The 23,331-nt window shown below is 40.9% G+C and overlaps 1 protein-coding gene across 2 annotated transcripts in view; it reads left to right on the top strand.

Moving 5' to 3' along the window:
* MYZAP (myocardial zonula adherens protein) overlaps nt 1-21,015 on the top strand; it is a 52,614-nt gene extending 31,599 nt beyond the window's left edge. Inside the window, exons 11-15 of one of the 2 annotated variants that reach the window (XM_036389444.1) lie at nt 6,990-7,073; nt 7,488-7,588; nt 15,412-16,080; nt 16,727-16,949; nt 17,783-21,015. In XM_036389444.1, the coding sequence (XP_036245337.1) occupies nt 6,990-7,073; nt 7,488-7,588; nt 15,412-16,080; nt 16,727-16,949; nt 17,783-17,920 (1,215 nt within the window). In that variant the 3' untranslated portion in view covers nt 17,921-21,015. Of the gene's footprint in view, nt 1-6,989; nt 7,074-7,487; nt 7,589-9,214; nt 11,853-15,411; nt 16,081-16,726; nt 16,950-17,782 lie in introns of those variants that run through there. The other variant, XM_036389443.2, reaches the window with a different exon arrangement.
* Nucleotides 21,016-23,331: the final 2,316 nt, after the last annotated feature.

The following is a 23,331-nucleotide window of genomic DNA, read 5'->3' as shown; positions in this document are numbered from 1 at the left end:
GAAGCATCAGATGTAGGAGGCCATGGAGGTAGAGTATTAACACCTTCCTCTTCACAGATCTCATCATATTGAATTCAATGATTACGTGATCTAGGGAATTGAGCCCAGGCAGAGGAGGACACTCACAATTCAGTGTGCTCACATTCCTTAGCAAAAAAAATATTTGCTTCTATTTTTTTTCCTCTGAAAAGAAATCCTTCCATTGCAGGCATTAATAGAAACCTTTTTCAACTTGATCTAGTCAAATCAGTCATAAATTAAATAGAAGCCTAGAAAATTACTTTCAGAAGAAAAATAAATGGGAGAAATAAGATGGAAATTTTCTGGAGTTGGTGACCTTCAACACCTCTGTGTGTTAGCTCTCATGCACACACATTTTTCATCCTCACAGGGATTCTTTTCTGTGAGAGCAAAAATTGCTGCTCATTAGTGCACCAGCTGAGCAGAAAGTTATCCTGCATGGTCTTAAAGCCTCATGTTCTCATTAGAGAGAGATTGCAGATGATTTATGGCTGACAGATTTATCCCTGTGTTGAACTTGTTTGTTAAACAAATCTATTTGTTCACAGCTTAGTGTAGTATGCTTTAAATGCAGTGCTGGCAGTTAAAAGTGCAGGACTTGCATTTTGCAGGTGTTTAGAAACCCAGCCCTTTTCTCATACTATTTTTACATCACAGGCTTTCAAAAACCAAGTGAGGAGACACAGATGGCCCGAGTGGTCACCCAAGGCTCAGTTTTTTCAGCTCTGGCCTTTGTAGATGTCTTAAAGTATGGCTAGGTAGAGCAAAGGCAGTCCTGGTAAAAAACTGTTTGATGAGAGGAAGAATTTGCAGGGAGACTCACAGGTGGAAGGCAGAGGCACACAGACTTCAGGCCCTTCCACTGAGGCGTTTCCCTGCAGAGATGGGACTGGGCAGGCAGATGCAGGCACAGAGGGAGGGCATGGGAAGCTGCTACCACACTGTTCCCTTCAGGGCTGAAATTGCTCTTGTTCTGTGAGAGGGGTAAAAGCTTCTCTTCGAAGTATCTATCGGATGGGTCAGCCAGTTCATCCTGTCTGTGCCACTGAAGGAAATGAGACTTTCAAGTAAGATAAATCAAATACAAAACATAGATTTTAAATTAGCAATATAATTATTTTGTGGCTTGATCTCAATTTCAAACCTGGAGAGATTTGAGAGAGGTTTAGTTTTGAGAATTATGCATTTCACTTTGAAATGGATTGCAATTTCATTGCCCAGTAAGCTTATTTTATATGTAATGTTGTTTCATTGTTGAGAAGCAGAGGAGGGAAGGAAATTAGCATTTACATTTTATAAGCTAGGCAAGGAGGTTGATGCAGATATAGAAAGCTGTTCTGAAGGGATCTGAAGAAAAAAGGATATTTGATCTCATGCCAAGAAATTATCTACAGAACTTAGATTTCACATGAAATTCCCCTAACGACTGAATTGAACTGTCTCTAGGTCATGGCCCATGAGCTGTTCTCCAGCTTTAGTCTCAGATTCCTTGGATAATAAATGGTGACCAGACACCAGGGAGAAGCTGTCTCCTGTTCTGTCGGGGAGGATACTTGCATGAAAGGACACAGTGCTAATGAGCAAATGATATCCCAAATACAGAAGAGACTTTGTATTGCACAAATGGGGCATAAAAAGAAGAAATTTTTCCAAAAAAGACTTAAACATCTGAAAACATCTGTATCAAGACACTCCAACTTCAGATATATAGTGAAATTTCCCTCTTTTAATATGGAAGAACAGTTTCAAGGTCGTGTAAGAGAAGCCACAGAGAAGGAGGAGAAGATGGAATTACCAACAACAGATGCCAAACTTTTATTAACCAAGATCTCCATTCCATAGTACCTGCCATAAAAATGAAACAACAAAAATGCAGAACAGGAAATGTAGAAAGAGAAACACACCTTGGGATTCTGGAGGAAGAAGATAAAGGACATAACATGAATAACTTTCCACACCCTCCTCCCCCCCTCCCCAGTACAAGTGTTTGGCATTCCTCAGTGGACTTGAGCAAGCAGTACAATGCTTATCTGTTGGCAGAAGTAGAATCACTGCTGGTGTTTGGTGAGAGGGTTTATATATGCACAACATCAGCACTTTCAGCTGGGAATTGCCTGGCCAAGTCACAAATTAGAAACTTGCCCATCACTAAGGTAATGCTTAACGAGGTGGGTTGATGTGCAGACAATGAGCCAATGTCTGTAACTCATTAGGACATGTCAGCCCCTGCTTTAGCAATACATGGACATCAACCACTGGACAATGTGTTCATGGAGCTCATTCATTTAGGAAGGTCTCTACATTGGTGCATTAACCTAAATCAGTCAGTTACTTCTTCTGTAAATGCAATGTGAGGTTTAAAATACAAAAAGTGTAAGTTTAAGTGGATAAGTTGTTCACATGATTTAAGGAGGATTAAAAGGCAAAGGTGCTCGTTCCTATTCGCTGCATTATGCTCCCTGAAAAAGTTTCAACTCTTATCTAGCCTCTCATAAATACCAGTTAAGGTCCAGTGAAATACAGGACTGAGGAAAATCCTGTTCTCCTTGTACAGCACTTACCTCTGCGAGCTCAGGCTGATGTATGTTGCAATGTCTTGTCTGTCTTGTTTTGTGCATGCTGTGTAGCATCTGTCCTGTGCAGTCATATTTCTGACTAATTTGTTCATGTCTCTGTATTGGTGTTACTGATGCCCAGTACATTAATGGTGAATGAATAAGGAAAATATAGGTATACCTGAATAAAATGATACTTATATATATTAAAACTATATGCTGGTAAATATTTTAAACTAATGGATAATACTGTTAAGTGGTAAATGGTGACTAATATCTGGATCTGTTCCAATCGAGCAGATCACTATATAGTTTAATGCCTCCAAATCTGTATCTGAGTTACTTAGAATAAAATAGTTTCCTATTTCAGGCCTTCTTTATAAAGGCTCTACATTTAAAAACAATTTTTACTTTTCTCTCAAGATGTTTTTTCCTTCTGCTTTAATAGCTTTGTAATTCTGTTGACTTTTCATTCTAATACCATTAGTCACATACCCAGCATTTCTTTACAGACTCTTCCTTTTAGATCTTGCAGTTCTCCAACTCTTCTCTTGACTGTTCTTCTTAGGTATTCTGTCCACGAGATCAGTTTAATGCTGTTGACTCTTTTCATCTCACTTTCCATCTTAGGGAAGCAAAGTTTAGTATTTACAAAGCCCATTCAAGTACCCTGACAATTGTTTGGTATTTGGAGAATCTATAAGGAGCAGAGATGACAAAGAAAGAGATCTTCATCAATGGAATGGACAAGAAGAATTGAATTTTCTGGGAGATGCAGCAAGATGAAATGACAATCTGAAGATTGAGGCAGTTTGAAAAATGACTTCCAGTTTCTTGAAGGAGACAAAAGCATAGAGGTGGTGACAGCAGCAGGGCAGAAACAAGGATGAGAGATCTAAAAAAGAAGTCCGTGACCATATTAATCCTGAGTCAGTGGATAAATTCAGGATGATTCACATTCCATGTTGGACCTTGCATGCTGATTCAGATAATTGGAAATTGCAGTGGGTATATGAAATGCAAGCTGCACACCCAGCACCACTGGCAGGGAGCTTCATGGATTGTGCCAGGATGGGGAGAGATTCGGTGCCCCTTCTCTGCCTGGCAGGGAAGTGCCAGGGGTGGCTGAAGGGCTGAGAGCACAGCATGCCCCTCAGTTGCTGGCACACCAGATAAATTACAAACTGGAGCTTGGGCCTTGTAGCTTTTCTCTTCCCAGCTTTGGAATAGTCAGATGTCTCCCAGCTGGAGAAGGGAAAGCAGGAACAATGGATACAATGGGTTGGGGGAGGTAAGAGAGAATGCAGTGGTAGGAAGAAGGGTGACTGTGTGGTCCAGAGTTGATAAAGTCACATTAGTACTGTCAGCAGAACTGTTTTGAAAGGAATGAGCAGCTCATTAATGTAACTGATATTTCTAAGTATGTTGCCAGTTTTGTTTTAGTGCTTAATGTAGACAGGAAGGTTATAGAAATACAGGTAGAAATGTGGAGTCTTAACAATGTCAGGTCAAGAACTAAGGGCTAGGGAAAGTCTGTCTGGACATTTCTGGAGAAGGTTGGCAGAGAGAGCCTGAAGAATGTACCTGAATAGTGCTTGTAGAAAATGATAAGAAATCTGAGAGGGTAGTTGTGCAAAAGCCAGGCTTGGGATAAAGTTGCTGAGTACAGTGAGCAGAAACTCTTGAAGCCTGCAGACACTGCAAGGATGAGGTGGATTATAGACTGTGAGCATTGACCAAAGAAAACATAGGAACATCTTGATGATAATTTTATCCTGAAGTCAGTCCAGAAATTACTTAAATAAAAGAGTCAGTCCATGGAATTCTAGAGTCTTTGGCTTGCACTGATTTGTTTCTGACCATTCTGACAAGACTGTTCTGGCCACCACTCAGGCCTGGAGTTGAGTGCTGTGTTTGACCCATCTTGCTTCTCCTCTTCTCCTCCTTATCTTGTATTCAACCCAAAGTCAAAATCTATTGCTCTGACACCTGCTAGATGTTCTCTTGCTTTATGCAGCTGCTAGAAACAAAGAAATTATCAATATGTGGATTTGTGGGGTTTTAAAATTTAATATAATAATATATTAATATATTAATATAATCTCTTAGAGTTATTCCTGTTTTTCCTGGTTCCCTGTGAGATACCCTCTCAAGGATTAATCAAATCAGCTTTTTCGTTCCTGATGTTAATGGCATAAGATGATGTGTACTCAAGTCCTTATTCAGTAAATAAACTTATTTTTATAGTAAATTACTGTGCTGGGATGTGTCATCTGTGTCAGGACACTTGTTTAGCCCTTGGCCTGCAGTAGCTGCTGAGGCAGATGTTTGGCCGAGTGTCTGATGGTGCAGAATTCCTGCTTCATTCTGTGCCTGCTTTCCTTCTGCAGTGGCCTCACAGGGCTCTGCTGTGTCCAGGGAGCAGGACTGCAGGACATTTTTCCTGGAGCTGAAACAGCCTCTCATTTTAGCACCTCAAATGCAGCCTCACTGCTGCATTTATTTCTCCTGAAATGTATTTGGGATGTGTGGCTGTGTCTGAGTTCCTAATGTTTAAAGGTTTTATATAGGTTACACAATTCACAGCCTGATCATTCTGTAACCTGCATGGTCTAACCACACCGTTCTGTCTGGCTGCTCGACTGAGACACAGAGCTTGTGATGATATTCTGCATATTCTCTGCAGAAAAGAAGGTGGATTTAAAAAATCTGGTGTAATTCTGGGGCAAAGGCATGGTTTTAATGGGTTCTGACTGGTACCATGTAAACATGTTACAGAGAGCCTGGAGGTACTGTTGTCTATGCTTCAGTCTGCTGCTCCCTAGAGCATCCTCACCAAAATACAAAATGTCTCTTTGGAGTTCAGTTCTGTGTTTGGGAAGGGGAGGAAGCTGTTTGTCAAAGTCTTCCTTTTTGTATTCTCTGTTAGATTTTAAGGTTCTAACCTTATCTTTGCCTTCAGACTATTCTAATAAAGTAATTCAAAAATATCCTTAGGGAGCTGTCTTTCTCTAGCCAATGTAAAAAATAAGCAGAACTTAAATTTTAACTTACACAAAATCTATTTGTACATGATTCTGGTGAACATAATGGTTACTGTCAGTTTATTTCACATCTTAGGTCTTTCTATCACAGAATGAATATAAGTTAAGGTAAATGCCTGTGAAACACAAGAGTTGTCTTGCTTTTGGATGACAGATAGTTTAATCACTTATTTGGAAACAGAAATATTTTGTGTTTGATGTAAAAACCAGCCTAGGCAGCTGATGGAGTTGATTATTTTCAATAACAAGCAAGAATGGCTGTGTGCCAGTGTGATCACACAGCTGTGCTTGGCTTTGGGCTTCTTTGTGTGGCACTGATTATTGGTGTTAGTAATATTTCCTTATATGCATAGTAGGAGAATATTAATAGAGAAGAACCACTTGAAAGTCCTAAGAGAACAGTTTATCTTTTCTAAAGTGGAGTTTATTGGCAGGACTGAAGCTACTGAACCAGGGAAGACATAACTGACTTAATTCAGTCTTACTATTAAACAAAGTTGTGATAAAACATGAAGATCGAGGTATGTTCTAAGATTTTCTGAAAATGCTACAATATGACATGGGTAGTTTTTCTATGGACTTTAAAAGAGGAAAAAAAGGAAAGACCTGATTTTGAGAAAGATGGATGATGACAGCCCTCCTGTATTCTGTAACTGTTCAGCTGAAAACACTGGATGGTGTTTATGTTTTAGCTTTTCCAAGTAACAACTGATCATTGTGTCAGTGACATGTGATACCTGAAAGTCATGGAGACTAGATTAAATTCACTTGGTGTTACAGCTTTTCATTTTTCAGTTCAATATGTGTATTTGTTTTGCTTCTTTTTTTTTTTTCACAGTTCTGTATGTTTTTGTTTAAATATTTTATAATTTCTAGCAGTAAAATTTTGGGAGAGTATTGTTTTCATTATTGTGCCTTGAGTGTTTTATCCTTCTCCTTTAGCAGGATGGGAATATTTATATTAATCATTGGTTTCCAGATATGCTGAAAAATTTTACCCTGGTGATGGGGATGTTAGTGTTTGTTCACAGCTTTGATTTTAATATACAGAGTTAAAAAGTGACTGGTGAGAATGCATGGAAAATTTGACCAAAGTATTCAGAAATGGTCATTCTTGCAATGACTGCCAGAAAAAAATGAATGTGTTCTGAGTGTTCCTTGATTTCAGTTTAGCTGTTCTGTAAAATGAATTCACTTTAGTAAAAGTCCACTGAATTTGGTAGCTAATCCAGGGATTAAAGCAGTTTGTGAATACTTACAGGTATTCAATTGTTTCTGAACAATAATATTAAATACGTTTTCTTCCTCTGATACCTAGATAATTTTCTCCCATCCCCATCAGACTAAATATCTTTGTTTTTCTTCATAGATTGAAATGCTAAGGAAGAAAGTAAAAGAAAAGGAATTATTTATAATACAGCTTTTAGACAAAATCTCTTTCTTAGAATGTGAGGTAAGGCATTACATTTTAAGTTTACATTATTGTGATTATTTTATGAAACCAAATTAAATTTGAACCAATGTCATCCAGTGCTATCTGGATGTACTGTATGTATTTGCTGTTCTTCAAATGGAAATTAAACATATGACCAGTCATACAGTCAGGACTGTGTGTAATAAAGTCTCAATATTCACTCTAAGTTTCTTAACTTACAATTTGCTAATGGTTTTATAATGACTTAGGCCAGAAGCTTCTGAATAAAACTGTTGGTTTAATTTATATTCTTTCCAGAATTAAGGACCCCTTTATTTTATCAATACATACTTTTACACTGTTTCTTTTAGGGAAAGGGCAATGTGCAATTTTATTTCCTTGTTTAATTACCATAAATAAAATAAACTTGTGATGAAAATTACTGTTTCCCAGAATAAAGAATTGCAAGATAAACTGGACTACCTAATGGAAAACCAACAAAAGACCAATATAGAGACCAGAGATACTGGTGTAGAATGTGATCTTCCATACAGGTATTTACTTTTTCTGCTTGTTTGTAGGAAAATTCCTCATAATGTTCCTTATCAGTGTTGTATTAGTGAACCATTTTGCTAATGAACTGTTTGAGTGTGGAGTTTAAGAGTGCTTCACTCCTAGGTGCAGTTTACATAAGTGATTTATGGTTTCGGATTTTTTTTTTTCTTAAAGATGCAAACATACTGCAAACTCTTGGGGAGGAGTTATTGCCAATAATGCAATTTCAGTCGAGAACTCAGAGAGGGGACAGTGAGGTGTGGCAGGTTCTGGTGCAGAGTGGCTGCGCTGTGGACAGGGACAGCTCTGCCCAGGCTGCCCAGCCCTGGCTTCGGGCACACTTCACTCTGTGCCCGGAGGTGTGACCGGGAGCACTGGAGAGCAGGGAACACCCACAGGGAAGGGCTGCGGCATTCTGGAGATTCCTGGCCCGGGCTGCAGGATTGCCAGGTAAACAGCGCCGTGACATGGCCACGGCTGCACTGGAACGCTGCGGCTGCTCCGTGCTGCCAGGGCTCTGAGCCTGGCTTTGGCAATCCCGGGTGTAGTGCCAGTGGCTCTGAGCCTGGCTTTGGCAATCCCGGTTGTAGTGACTGAGGCTCTGAGCCTGGCTTTGGCAATCCCGGGTGTAGTGACTGAGGCTCTGAGCCTGGCTTTGGGAAGCTCAGGTGTAGTGACTGAGGCTCTGAGCCTGGCTTTGCAAAGCTCGGGTGTAAGTGCCTCCCCTTCTCCCCTGCTTTCTCTGCCCTGAGCCTACAGCAGGGCACTGAGCTCTGGGAGCAGGGCTCTGCACTTGCACTTCAGTATTCCCCACAAGGCCCCACACGGAAGGGCAAAACAGGAAACAAACCAGTAAAATAAAGAGGGCCATTTCACATTACTTTTATTACCAATAAGTAAACTTGTTCATTGTAACCGCTCTGCAAATTGAATTGTTTAGTTTGAGGAATGTAAATTAGCATATGAAATCAGCAAGCAAACTAAAATTCACTTCATAATTTAAAAATACACTCATTTTGGAGTTCTACCTAGAGCATATTTTAATGGCATGTGTTTTGGAACCTTAAATACACTGTTTTTTCACTCAGATTGTCAATAGAAACCTATCTTTGCCCTCTCTCGGGCCCCTCCGTATGTAAGCAAAGCCCCTACTTATCTGATATTTTTCCTCTTTTTGAGATTTATCTCTTTGAAGAAATGCACCTCTGTGCAGTTTAGATTTCATGGAATTACTCTTAATGACTAATTGTGTTCTTAAATGCAATACTGCCATCTTTCTTTGTTGCAGGACTCTTAGTCCTAATAACTTTATTGCTGGGCATTCCGCTGTGAGCACCAGCAAATGCTGGCCTGTAAACATGTCAGTATCTGCCACGCATCTTATAAAATACTCTTTGTGGCATGGATATTATAGAAAAGAAATTATACAAAAGAAATTTAATGGAATATTATATACAATTTTATAGAATATTATGGAATAAAGAAGTACGGAACATACGAAATGCACTGATAAGTTTAATTTTAGCCTGTCAGTATCAACACAAGGGTGCAAGTTCACTGCCATGGCATTACAGCTGTGTGGCACTCTGACCTTTACTGTAAGCTTTCTCTTGTCTCCTGAACAGCACAAACTCTGAGAACAGAGCTCCTGAAAGCCCGAGGCCAGTGAGGACGTACACCCCGTTCAAGAGAGTGCTGGAATTCAGCACAAGGAGCAGCACATCCTGAGAGCCCAGCTCAGCCAGCTTTCCAAATATGAGCAGATCTTTGCGCCTTGCAGCTTGGTTAGATAAGTTTTTATCAGTTTAGAGGAGAGCAGCAGCATGGAGTCTTGCTAAATTTGTCCTGAAAGCAGCTCTTTGGTAACTTTTTACCTGAAGTCACTACTGATGTTAACTGTGAGGGAACAGGGAAGCAGCAGGCTGAGCGAAGCAGCAGTCAGGCAATATTGCTTCTTTAGAAGCTGTCTAGTGCAATGTGTCATTTCAAATGCCTGTAAGGACTTGTATAGCTGTACAGTTGGGGTTTTTTTTTTGTCAATTGTGTTGTAATTCTGTTTAATTAATTAGGCTCTAATGTATTCTGTTGTCAGTACTACTGGAGCAGTACCTGAAGCTGTGCTGGCAGAGGGAATTTGTGTGGAAGCTCCGGAGCTGCCCAAACTGAGGGTGGCTCACACCTGTCCCAGAGACCTGGGCCAGCTGAGGGCTCTCTTCACCTGGGAGCAGCTCTTTTGTACCCAACACTCTTTGTCTGGGAGGGAGAGATGAACTGGGCTGTTTAAAACAATTCCCTCAACACGTGGCAGATGAATATTGTGTTTGCTGCTCAAAACAGTAAGGGATAGAGCAGATTATAATGGAATTTGCTTTGTTGGACTGAGGCATTGGTTTGCACTTCTTCAGTCACAGGACAGAGTGACCATGGGTGACACATTCAGTAGCAATTATGTAGAAAAATCCCTGACACTTTATTTATTTACTTTTCTATAGGAAAGATAGGAGTTTTAATTAAACAAAAGTTTGCCTACTGCAACCTGCAGCAGTCCTTGCAATTCCAACAGCAATAGCAATCCTGAATCAGGATTTGGGGTTTTGAGTACTAAGTTTGTTGTTTTTTTTTTTGTCCAGAGCACTTAAAATCTTATCTTTGGCTTCAAAGTAGCAACAGGAGCGACTGTATCTAGTACTGAACTAATTTAAATATATTTATAGGGTATTATTTACATCTTGTTTTGATCTTCCTCTCTTAGTGAGTTTAAAATGAAGTAGGAATATATTATTTAAATTCTGTTAACATGAATGAAGGACTTTTTTTTTTTTCTAATTACAGCACCTGCAACAGAAAACAAACAACTTAGGTTCTGTATGATCAATATTTCATGCAGTGTCAATCCCAGGAGGTGCTCACCTTGCCACAGAGCTTCACAAAGGGATTGCTTTTATCTCCAGCCTAATGCAATTCAGTCCTGTCTATTCAAATCAAGTACACTTACTAAAGCTGTATTTAAAATAATAATGTTGAACACACAAGAAGATGAATAATAACTCTGATTTCAGGGATAAGCTTTGTACCCATGAAATCTTATCTCCATCTAGTGGCTGATAACAGCAAATATTTGGACAGTATCTGTTTTTGAAGAAAAGGACACTAAAAACTAATCCCAACAGGTATCTTAATGTCCATTAGGGATGCAACTAGGTCTTACAGAATGTTTGTTAGCATTTCTGTGCCCAAACAGTCCCTCTGTAATTCAGGACTTGAATTCTGGACCATGTTTTGTGAAAATTACTTTCAAACTTAAGATGGATGGATGAAGGTGGTAGTTTTAGATAAAAGGAAATGCATGTTGCTGCAAAAGACATTAACTGACAAGTTTAAAAAAGTGAAAATCCTTTACCCCTCTGATTTTGGCCAGAAGTCAGGAAACAGAGCCTGATGACTGTGAGGTGCTCAGTGAATGGTAGTAGAGGGCAGGGTAAGTATCAAAATGATGTTTTGACACAGACTCAAAGGAAGGTCATTCTACTTTTAATATACTCCTGAGGATCTCCTGAAAATGCTGCAAGCTATTTTTAACTCTGAGACTTGCAACATTATGATAATCTGCTCAAGACTTTACAAGGAATGCAGCAAGGCCTTAAGGTTTTACTGTAAAGGTGTTCTGTGTAAATTTTGTCTTGACTGTTTGATGAAATACAGTATTTTTTTCTAAACCAAATAAGGACTAAAGTCAAAGCTGTATTTTAAGAGCATTTTGACATGCAGTGAGCTGGATGACTATCACTTGATTGGACTACTGGTGTAGATTTGGCAACTGAAGAACAGAAGAGGAAGTGTATTTATATCATTGTGCTACATGAAAATGTAGAGCTTTCCAGTCAAATGAGCAGTAATATAAACTAGCATAGATAATAACAAACCTGACTGAAAAGATTGTAACACTTCTGGATAAATTTTCTCAATTTGAGACTGAGTTAATTAGTACTATCACATTAGAAACTAGTAAAATTTCTGTAAAAAGCAATAAAAGCCATATAGGAAGGTCCCAGAAAGTACACTAAATGTAAGTCAATTGTATGACTACATTTGTACCATGATAAGTATTCTTTTGTGATTTATTCCAGATACTCTGGAAAGTATTTTGGGATACACTTTTCATATATGCTGTACAAATAATGTATTTCATTGTATGCTTTTAATACATCCGGTATGTAGGACATGAAAAGGATAAATTGCAATAAACACTGTATTTAAACTTGTTGTTCTGTTGTGTGAACAGTCTTTTGGAAATAAACCTACCTTAAAAGGTTGCAGACTCTTGCTGTTCACAACCTTGTTTGTTCCAAACATGTGGGAATGGAGAGCGGCTCCTGCGGAGCCTCGATGTTCCCGTCCGTGTTTCCTTTGGCACACGGGCTCCTGAGAACAGGAAGGCACTCCCTGCCTAAAGACTCTCAAAGCCAAGTCACAAAAGTAGATGAACTCTTTCATGAAATAAAAAACTATTGACTTGCACAGGATAAACAAAACTGGGCAGCACAGCTCTTGGAAAAAACTCAACAGCTTCAGATCATCCAGATAACATCTGAATCCATCTGGGATGATGCTCTCCAGGCTTCAGCAGGATGAGACTGGGATGGTTGTGGCACATCTTTATTTACAGGTTATATCCACTTACTGATAATAGAGATTTATTTTTAAGACTATAAAAATAATCTACATATCAGCTAAAGAAGAGGTTGTGCAAACACGATAATCACAGTGTCACAGGTTTGTAATGCTCACAGGAAGAATGTCAAGTTTTTAACTCAAATAATGCTTTCCTATTTTCATGTATTCAGCTCAGATTGCCAACAAGCCCTGATAAAATCTTGTTGAGATGGGCAGTGCTTGGTGCTGAACCTCCAGCATGGAATTCTGGGAGCGGGATACAGATGCTTTTCAGAGAGCTTTAAATATTTGACATCTGAACATCTCTGCATATGGAGGGATGAGAAGTAAGTTCTCTGTGCATGAAGTGCGTAATTCTGCACAGGAAATCCCTGCTCCACAGAATGGAGAAGGGCATGCTGAGAGTTTCATTCCATTTACATTTTACTTCACTCTTGTTCAGCCCCTGGGGCTATTTGCATGTGTAAAAGAAGAAAAGTGCAGAGAGACCTGAGTTAAGGTCTCCTTAACTCCCAGCCCTGCCTCAAGCACAACATGGAAGGAGCACAAGAAAAGAAAGATGGCAGGAGCCATTTACAACTCAAGGTATGTGAATATTTTACAAATAAAAAGGGACTTGGTGATTTAAAGAGAAAATACATAGAAATGGACATCTGTGAGGTTACAATATTCTGTAAAGGCAAATGGTATGTAGGCAATGCAGTGATCTCATGGTTGCTTCCCAATACATTGATAAGTACAAATACATATAGATTTGCTTTTGAAATGTTTGGGACTTTTTTTTCAGAAATAAGTTTAAGGGAGGAGTTGTTTTTTTAAGGAAAATGAATTATTATAAAGCTGCATCATGCTGATAAGAAATTATTTTTTTTCCCTAAATGCAATAAAATTATTTAGTTAAATTCCAAATACTCATACCATTTTCTTGTTATTTTGGGGGTGATTTACATTCTATGTTTACCTTGTTTCCTCTCAAAACTCCTGAGCAGAGAAATGGTAATGGTAGTTCCTGCCCCCCCGGCCCAGATAAAAACCCTATAAACTTAAGATTCTTTTGCTCCTTTTCCTAATGAAAAGAAGTAACATTTTATAAAGTTGAATAATAATACTAAATTACTAAATCTATATTTCCTTCTTTAAGTTTGTACTGAAGTTGATGCTGGCTCAGTAGCATGGTGTCTCAATACTGCCCTCTTGTTCACAACCAAGAATATATATTTGTTCCAGCACGTTCCAAATTTCAGCTACTTGCTCATCATTCTGGAACTGTGGGTTACCTGTAAACAGACAATGTTATTCCAAAATTTAACACTCCCAAACGGTAAAGATGAACAATATCCTTCCCAGTGAACTTGGACAAATACAGACTCAGTGAACAGTGTTACCAGTGAAGTACAGAATGATCAGGTGAGATTCCCAGAAGCCATGTTATTAACACTTTATTATCTTCATTTTTTGCTCTACTTTTTTCTGTGTTTATACAGTTTAGCACATAAATTGAACCCTCTGTAAACTGCTTCTCTGTACATGTCACAAAGCAGCTGAACATTTTGTGAGAGCAGTGCTCTAATGAGTTTATTCCTTCTAGATCCTCATTTCCCTGCTGGCAGGAGCAGTTTCCGTGCCGTGTTCCCCACTCTCTCCTGCCTGCAGGATCAAGTGCTCCTTCCTGCAAGATGCCCAAATGTGACAGAGGTGCCTGACTTAAACTTGTGTAACAGAGGCAACAATTCAATGAACTTGTGTCCGGTAACTGCGGGGGATCTGCCGCTGAGAAAAACTCGAGGATTTCCCTGAATCTTAAGCAAAACCCCCAGGGGATTTTCCACGGATGATCCAGGTAGTGCGTAACAGATAAAAGATGTCGAGAAACTTCGATAGAATACCAGATTGTGTGGTACTGTGTGGACTGTGGAGGAGGAAAAGTCAGAGTCTGCTGCAGCGCTGACCTAAAAAAATTGCTAAAAGGTGTCAAATTGCTCTCAAACCCACAGGCTTTCAGCGCTGCTCGGCACGTGGCACGCGTGCTGTGCAGGGCACACACCGCAGCTTTCCCAGCTGCTGATGCAATTCCCGTAGGATGAAGGCGGGTCCCCAGCGCGGGGCAGAGCGGCCCGCGGTGCCGCAGCCCCCAGCGCACCCTCAGCGCTGTCCCAGGGCCGCGCCGTCCTTCGCCTTCCGAGCAGGTCGGGCCCCGCCGCCGCGCCGTCACTTCCGGCAAGATGGCGGCCCGCAGGGCTGTGCGGGGTGCCCATGGCGGCGGCTCCGGGGCTGCGCGGGCGGGCGCTGCCCGAGCTCCGCGAGATGCTGAGGCGGCAGGAGCGCCTGCTGGCCGACCGGTGAGGGCAGCCGGAGCGCGGGCGCCGAGGAGCGGACCGGGTTTCCCTCCGACTTCGCCCGTCCCCTAGCAGGCCGCAGAGGACGAACCGCCCGCTCCCGTTCGGCGCCTGCGGGGCTGGGGAGGGCGCGGGTAGCCCCGGGCTCCAGCGGCTGGGGCTGCAGGCAGCGCTCGGGCTGTACATGGCCGTGTGGCTCTGCCGTCCGCGGGCACAGGGATGGACACCTGTCCTGTGAAGGGAGGCTGGGAGGGTTGGGATTGTTCAGCCTGGAAAAGGGAAGGCTTTGTGGTAACCTAAGTGCGGCCTTGCAGAACCTGAGGGGAGCGTACACGAACGATGGGGCAAAACCATTTGCGGGAGTATGTCGTGACGGATGAGGGAGGGAAGGGGTTCAAATGAAAGAGAGTAGGTTTAGATTAGATACAGAAGGAAGGAATTATGCCCTGTGAGGGTGGAGAGGCCACTGGAACAGAAGCTGTGGCTGCCCCGTCGCTGCAAGTGTGGGGTTGTGGGGTTGTGTGGGGCTCTGAGCAGCCTGGCCTGGTGGAACGTGTCCCTGCCTGTGGCACGGGGTGGAACGAGATCATTTCTAGGGTCCCTTCCACCCAAACCATTTCATGGCTCGTGTGTTTCGCTGACAACACGTAGGTAGTGCTGTGCTGCAAATGCTTTGCATCTTGCTGTGTTTCAGAAGTTTAGTATGTAAATAGGAAACCTGCCCCATTTAGCCATTCTAATAAAACTTATGTATTTCTGGTTGAAATAGGATTGTTTATAATAATTTTTGGTTTTCTGTTTCTTTGTTTTAGGAAGTTCATTGCTAGGCTTCCAGATAAAGGTAAGAAGATCTCTGATTTTGCTGAAAAGCTGAGGCTTGCCATTTCCCAAGAGGAAGAAGTAGCCAGGACAGCTGAGCTGTTATCTGCTGTTAGGTTGGAGTTTCAGGCAAAACAGGAGGAGATTAACGCAAGCAAACAAGAAGTTGTCCTATTTGAGGACACAGTGAACAGTGCAGATCCCTCAGTCATTAATGAAAACTCTAAGGACATTTCTGACACTTCTGCTGAAAGGGAGGAGGAGGCAGAAGAAGATGCGACAAATCAAAGGACTCAGAGGAAAAATAATAAAGTAAAGACTGTTACAAAGGATCAGAATAGTTTTTGTGAAGATGTCTCCAAGTCAGCCACCAGCAATCACCTGAACAATGATCAGCAAGTGTCCCAGAGCAACACTGAGGATGGGACAGAAAGTACAGCTGCTTTGGACAATAGTAAAGAAGCCTTGGTTGATGCCTTTCAAAAAGTTACAATTACAGATGGGGAAAACAGTGAAAAAATATTGGAAAAAGAGCAGGATGTGGCAAAACACAAGGGCAATGTATTTGGAAGCCAGCATCCCAAGACACCACATTATATTGAAGTTCTAGAGGCCAGAGCCAAGAATCCAATCATAAAAAAACCCAAATTTAAAACAAATGCGTGAGTACAGATCTTTTCTATGTGCATAAAATGGGAAATGGTAGAGAACAAGCATGATAGCTTTGTTTTCTGGTGATGATTAAAGAGACTTAAAGTCTCATGACACACAAGGTTCATATGTTGGCTCTGTAGCTTTAAATGCCATAGAATCTCAGTGCTGAGCAGTGGTTTCATTCCACCCATCTGAAACAACTGTCATGAGTCGTCATAGAATTTCATAGCTTAAGGTGCAAAACTACTAAACAATTGGTAAAACTTTTGGATCAGTTCTAGAACACGTAGAACTTTAATAGCTGGAAGTGTTTTGCTTTTTCTGCACTTTTGGGAAAATTACAATTTACATTGTCTGTTCTGGTAGCAGTAACAGTTTGTACCTTGTGTGACTCCTACAGAATTGCTACTTCAGTTTGCTAATAAATCAGCAAACCAGTTTGGTTCATTGCCAGGAGTAACTTTTGATACTGTCTCTCTGTGGAGAAATAGTTCTGTTTTCTCTGAGTGCTGTTTACTTTTTATTTGTCTGTGTTTCCATAGCACTTCAGATTTATTTTCAACTCTTAGGTGTTAAAAGTAAGTTTTGAAACTGGAGTTGTTCAACCTTGTGATGCAACTTTGGATCACAGCACAGGTGTTTTATGTCTTCCAGACTATCAGGAGAGCAGAGTGGATCATCTCATGGTTCCTCTTCCAGTCGATCACCCGGGGGATTGGGCTCTCCAGTTCCTCCAGAAGAGAGGAGACTCAGAGATAAGAAACATTTGGATGACATCACAGCAGCTCGACTGCCACCACTGCACCACTCCCCTGCCAAGCTGTTGTCCATAGAGGAATCCATAGCAATTCAGATACAGCAAAAAGAAGCTTATGAGGTATGCATTTACAATCTGGTCTGAAAATTATATCACTCCCAAAACAGAAAAGATAAAGGGAGCTTTTCATAACGGTGAATTCAGATGGGAAGACTTTGAGGAGAGGCACTTTGTCTTGTATTTGATTCTTTTAATGTTATAATTAAAGAATGTATTATTGCTCTCTGAAAGTGTTAGTCCTACATTAAACAAAATCTTTGTGTGTTAATATGCTGACCTTATTGCACTCACTTCACCTCTGACTAGAAATTTAAATGTACACTTTCCCTATTAGTGATGACAGAGCTTTTGTCCCTTGCATAAATGAAGGCCTAGCAGTATTTGTTATTCTTAAAATATTCAAGTATCTACATTTGCCTTTATTTATTCTGTGTCTGAAGAATCCAGGTTCTGAGGTTCTAAATTCTGTTGTAATGGATTTTGACTTTCCAGGTAGAGTCAGGCTAATGTTTAAATTAGACACTATTGTAGAAGTGTTCTGTTAAAACTGACACTACTGTATCACAGGTGGGGGCTGCCACATGGAGAATTTCAACTCTTATTAAAAAGAGTCAAATATTAATAGCATAGTTATGTATAAGTGTGAAAAGAAAACTGAAATTTCTTTGCTAGTTGCTAAAACTTTTAATTAAGTCCACTTTGGAATTACTGATATTATTATTATTATTATTATTATTATTATTATTATTATTATTATTATTATTATTATTATTATTATTATTATTATTATTATTATTATTATTATTTCAAGTTTATATTTTAGTATATTAGTTTATTCATGAGAATGACAAATGAACACTTTTTCTAACCTTGTCTTTTTTTTTCTGACATAGGAAATGCAAGCCAAGCTTGCAGCACAGAAGCTTGCAGAGAGACTGAATATAAAAATGCTCAGGTTTGAACCAGAGGGGGAGGCCTCAATGCAGTACAGAGAAGTGAGAGATGAAGATTATTTTTCAGCAGAAGACTGAATGCATGGAAGGGTGGCTGTGGATGAGCAGTGTAACTGATCTTTATGCAGTACTTCTTAAAACCCAAACCTGAATATTGAGAATGCTTCATCTTCTCAGCTTTTTCTTAAAATCTTCACATGACAGCTCCAGGAAAGGCTCATAATAAATATACATGTCACAATTATTTATCAGTCTTCTTTGGGGACTGTTCTTTGAGCACTTGGGGCAGTTAATTCTTGTAGAATGCCCCACAGTTCTCAGCTTTAGCAAAGTAAGCTCTCTAATACAGTTTTGCAGGCTAGGACGGGTCAGCTATAAGAAAAAGTTTCTTCTGTGCAGAAATCTGATTGCAAAGGGCTTTGGCACAAAACATGTCCATAAAGAAAGCTGAGGTGCCTGTGAACTGCTCACGTCTCTTGTATAAAGCTCTTGTCTTGTATAAATGTGAGCTACTTCTTTTACCTATTTAATATTACCTTTCATGGTATGGTGAAAATACCTGCCCAGAGAGTTACAATAAATACCTGATCTTTAGGCTGTAAGGTAACTTCCTACCACATGAGAACTTATTTCTCTGCCTGCACCTTAAAATAACACTCGCTGCCCTTACCTTGTAAATAGCTAAGAATTTAAAGTTATTTTGTAACTCAAATTCTGTTTGGGCTTTAAGGGACTCTGCTGTTTGGTTTTTGGTTATTATGGCAAAGCACATTAAGAGATCAAGTTCATCTGAAGACTTTACTATTTTTATTAAAGATTTTTATGTTTTTCTGTATTTTTGTACACTGCTTTCATACTTTGGATGTACTATTTTTCGTAGCCCAATACTGTAAATTAAGAGATCCACCCTCTGGTTTTCTTGGAGGAAGTGTTGTGTGTATTTTTAAGTTTTGGCTGTTATTTGAAGACAAAAAAAAAAAACTTCCTTACATGACCATGAATAATAATATGAATTTTGAAAGATAAGGAACACACCTGACACGTATTTATTTCACAATGGTATTTTCACTGTGGAGTAGGATATTCTGAGCCTAGTTTGAGCTCAGTTCCTTAAAGCAAACCTCAGAGATTCCTTGTATAGCCTGGCAACCTGTTTTCCAAGATGTTGCCACAGCTCTGTGTGTGCAGGGCTGTCCCTGGATGTTCCTGCAGGAATGATGTCTTTGGAAACCAATGCTGCTCCAGCTGCAAGTCATTGAAAAAGCTGCATGGAATGAAAATGTGAGAGGAAGGTCTCAGCCACTTCTTAGTGCAGGCAGCACTTCCCTAGCAGGCAGCAACTCTCTCCCAAGTGCTCCACAAGCCTTCCTGGGCAGTCCCTGTGGCACAGTCCATACCCTGGCACTGCAGCTGGACAAGTGGAACTGCTGCTAAGCTCCTTGTGATATTTTTTGACTAGATCATCTCTTGCTCTTTGCTGAACCCTTTCAACTCTTGTAGCCTTCTGGTTCTCATTGTTCATTGGCTTCTCATCAGCTGCTCTTCCCTTTTTCTCATTAGGCTTACTTACTTAAACCCAGTGTTCTGCCTCCCACCCATTCCCTTTCCAATGACATGCTGCTGTGTGTGTGTGTGACTCCTGCCACTGCTACCTTACCTTGCTTTCTGGAACTCCATCTAAATACCAGCTGTGCACCTCCTATGTGCCTCAGTCCCTTGAATACCTCACAGAGACCTCAATATCTTTGTAGTTTTGCCATAACTGCTCTCCTGAGGCTTTCCTTATTTCCTGATTTGATTTCAGACTCTGCAGGTGTTTGTCATTTCCAGGCCTTCTCACCTTTCTACCTTCTTTTCATACTTGGGTTTTTTTCCCCTTCTCTCTTGTCTATGCTCCTTCTTCATCCTCCCAGCTTCTCACCATCACTGGCCTTTGTCAGCACAATTCTTTAGTTTGTTTTCAGCCATTCACATTGATCTCTCAGCATCCCTGTTGATGACCCAGTGGATCTCAGTTGTGCCTATTTCTGTTCAGCACGTGGCTCTGACTCACAGGCCAGAGGAGTGGGTGCAGTTCATCTCTCAGATCAATGCTTTCCATGCTGCCACCTGCTTGCCCAGCTGCATCTTATCATCAGCTCTCCCATTACTGCAGTTTGTACTGCTCAAGGACAAGCAGCCTCAGAATTGGATTGGCTTTCCCTGTGCTGTTTCATGAAACATAAATCACCACTTCCATGCTGTTTGCATCTCTTCCCCTGGTTGGCATCCCTGGCCTTACCCTGTACTGGCTGTGCTCTCACACCTCTGTGAGTGGCTGTGTGTGTGTTTTCTCTCTGCTGGCTTTTCTGTGCTGAAGGAATTCACACAAAGCTATGCGGTTAGGGACTTGTTTTCCAGAGTACTCAAATTTACCTCTACCTAGGCTTCTGCTGAGCACACACTTCTGCTAACTAAACCAACTCTCTTTTTTTTGTGCTATTAACACATACTTTTGCTCTCTAAACTTGGTAAATTAGAGGCAGTTTTCTTGACCTTTATTTTGATAGCATTCAACATGTTGGGTTTTTGCCAAAATGATCCCTGAATGGGCAAACTTTCCCTTTAAGGGGAGGTAGGGTGGGGTGGCAATCACTGTGGTAACAGGTGAAGTTCATTATGTGCTCATTAAACAATCAGCAGCTGCTCAGTGCAGTTTTGGGGAGTTCTTGTGGAGGAGAGTCTTGTGTGAATGCCAAACCAAGCTAAAGGTATGAATTTTGATTTATTTTTTTAAAGTTTGCAAAACCTAGAAGCTTTCTTGGGGGCTGTTGCTTCTGAGCAGAGGTGTGCGCTTTGAATTAAGATTCTGTGAATGATAGAAAGCAAAGTCAGGTTTAAACAGTCCTATGTTGAGGATATGCAATCCTGAAGTCTGTGAAAAGTTAGAGCACAAGAGGATCATGAAAGGATTTGCTGGATAATGAAAGGATGAATCATTAAATGGTTTAGTCACATTGAAAAAAATTTCAGATTGAGTACGGTATTGCTGTTGTGTATTTCAATGTTTCCCAGTTCCAGATCATGTCCAAATGTATCTGAGAGCTAAGGAGCTTGTTCTCTGTTCTGAAAATGGACTGCTGTATTGGAATGGGTTGTTAACACAGTAAAAATAAAGAATGGATAATAATATATTTTTGAAGTTGTTCATGTGAATAATGTTTTGTTTTGACCGTGTAAAATTTAGAAGAGAATGGGAACTCTTGCTTCAGTGCTTTACAAGGAAAACACGGAGATGGAGCTAGGAAACTATTGCTATATAGGAAAAGAAAACTAGGGGTGCAAATGGATGAGGAAAGACCTGAGAGACCTAAAGCTGGCCAGTCTTGCAGGTCTGAGAGATGGCACAGAGACACAGTTTAAATGTGGCCTGTGGGTCAGAGAGCTGTAGCAGGTGAGGCAGGATGTGCTGCACCAGCTGTAGGCCCTTGGTTTCTGCATTGCTGGGGCACCTGATACCCAAACTGCTCAGAAGAAAAGCCCTCTAACAGATTTTCTGTGCTGCAGCAGCTTTAACCTTTCCTGAGGGAGAGAACATGTAGTCTGGTTTGCCTGCTATGGTGATAATATCTTCTAGAGGGTTTAGCCACCTAAAAATTTAGGCTAGTTATTTAGAAAATAGCATTTGAAGAAAAGTCTAAATACTGCTGGACTTCAATTATTTTTGGCAGACTTGAGAATAACTAAGGGTAGCAAAGACACAGTTGCTTTTCCTGTTTTCTAGAGTTCTGTTGAGAGTGTTCTGGCTTCTGGACTACTAAGGGCCATGTGATCAAAAACGTCAGTGACAGTGAGCTCCTGTGTGGAGGAAACGGGGCTGGTAAATTGAGAGAACTTGGAAACGGTGGAATTTCTGAACCTGCCACAGGGACACAGTATCAGGAGTCAGGCAGAACAATACCCAGACACTACTGACTGAAGAATCAGAAGCTGAGCGGGAAGCCACAGCAAGAGCTGGTCCCCGAGCAGCCCCGGGCAGCAGTGTGGGGTTTCATTGTGGATCTGCAGGCACACCACAAGCTGGCAGCCTTCAGCAGCCTCCCTGAGCAGCTCCAGCTGTGCCTGTGGCTGCTGCTCTGCTCCTCTGCAGAGCCAGCTCGGCTCCAGGAGCCTGCAGCCTCAGTCGTGTGCCGTGCTGCGTTTTGCCAGTGGAAATGATCTGTAGTAGGACCCAGTTCTGGCACGGTTTGGGGGGCGTCTGGCTCCTCCTCTGCCTTTAGCAAGGAGTGTACTTGGGCCAGGGGAATAGCAACTGGCCTTTTATTGCAAAGGAAAATGAATGGCTTTAAGAGGACAAGCAGAGGGAGTACTGTGTTGGAACAAAGCTGTGTCCTGCTGTAGGAAAAGACAGCTTTTCTCAGCTTTCCCAGCCCTGCTTCTTTTTTCAGAGCAGGATAAGAAAGAAGCATAATTTCTCCAAAGTATTTTGTAAGGACAAATTTTTCAGGGTGTAGGTGTTGCGTGTTGTGGCCTTGTTCCAGGGAGGTGCTAACTGACCCTTAGTTTCCCTTAGTTTGTAGTTTACAGGTTTTTTTTGCAAATTCACTGCTTTTAGGTGGTATGTGTGGAGATCACCATTGAGATTTCCTGGTCTCCTAATGTTTAGGTTCAGGTTGTGAACTCCCACGTTCTGGGAGGGAAAGGGAAGTAGAAAAGACAGCTGTGTGAATACATTTGTTTTGTTGTGGTATTGTTTGTTTTCCAGTCAGCTAATGAATGTATTTTGTTCTCATTCTCTGCAGTGCTATGTCACTGCTGCCACTGTGGTGGACAAATGTTAGCTGACTACAGCCCAAACATTTTCCAATCACACTGACTTTTCATGGGATATGGATGCACAACTGCATTTGACTCTTTTGTAAATCCATACTGTAATTATTATTCTATTATTATGTATGCAAAGCTTTAGAGGCATTTAGTAATCTCTTGTTTAAAGCAACTGTCCTGATCACTTGGTTATTAAGCTTTCACTGAATTGCCCTTTGATTTGTTGAAGCATGAAAACTTCACTGTAATACTGAATTGAAGTCAAAGCTGGATTCCTCTAGGAACATTTATGTGCAAGTGCTCTGTTGAACTGGGATATTGGCTCTGTGTATTGTTTAATCTCTGTGTGCAAGGCAATTTGTGAATAAGAGTTGTGAACTAGTTACTGGATGTGAGGAGACACAGATGAACCCAGTGAAATGTGTGTGGGAAGCAAATTGATTTTCAACTTGCTAGAATCATTGAACTAAGCATTTCACTTCTAATCACCTAAATATGAGTGAATGTGTCCTGCAGCAGTAAGTTTAAGAGTGGTTTCTTGACAGGAAAATTTGTAGGAATTTGTATTGACACCCTCATTGCTTTTCTTTCAGGTTTATATTGGAGACTATAATTGTGTCATGCATGAATTGGCAGATCTCCACTGAAATCTTGAGGGATATAAGTGGAGCCATAATGCTTAA

Source organism: Molothrus ater, chromosome 13, assembly GCF_012460135.2.
Source record: "Molothrus ater isolate BHLD 08-10-18 breed brown headed cowbird chromosome 13, BPBGC_Mater_1.1, whole genome shotgun sequence".
NCBI classification, from domain to species: Eukaryota; Metazoa; Chordata; class Aves; order Passeriformes; family Icteridae; genus Molothrus; species Molothrus ater.
This window is presented reverse-complemented; position numbering and strand designations above follow the sequence as displayed.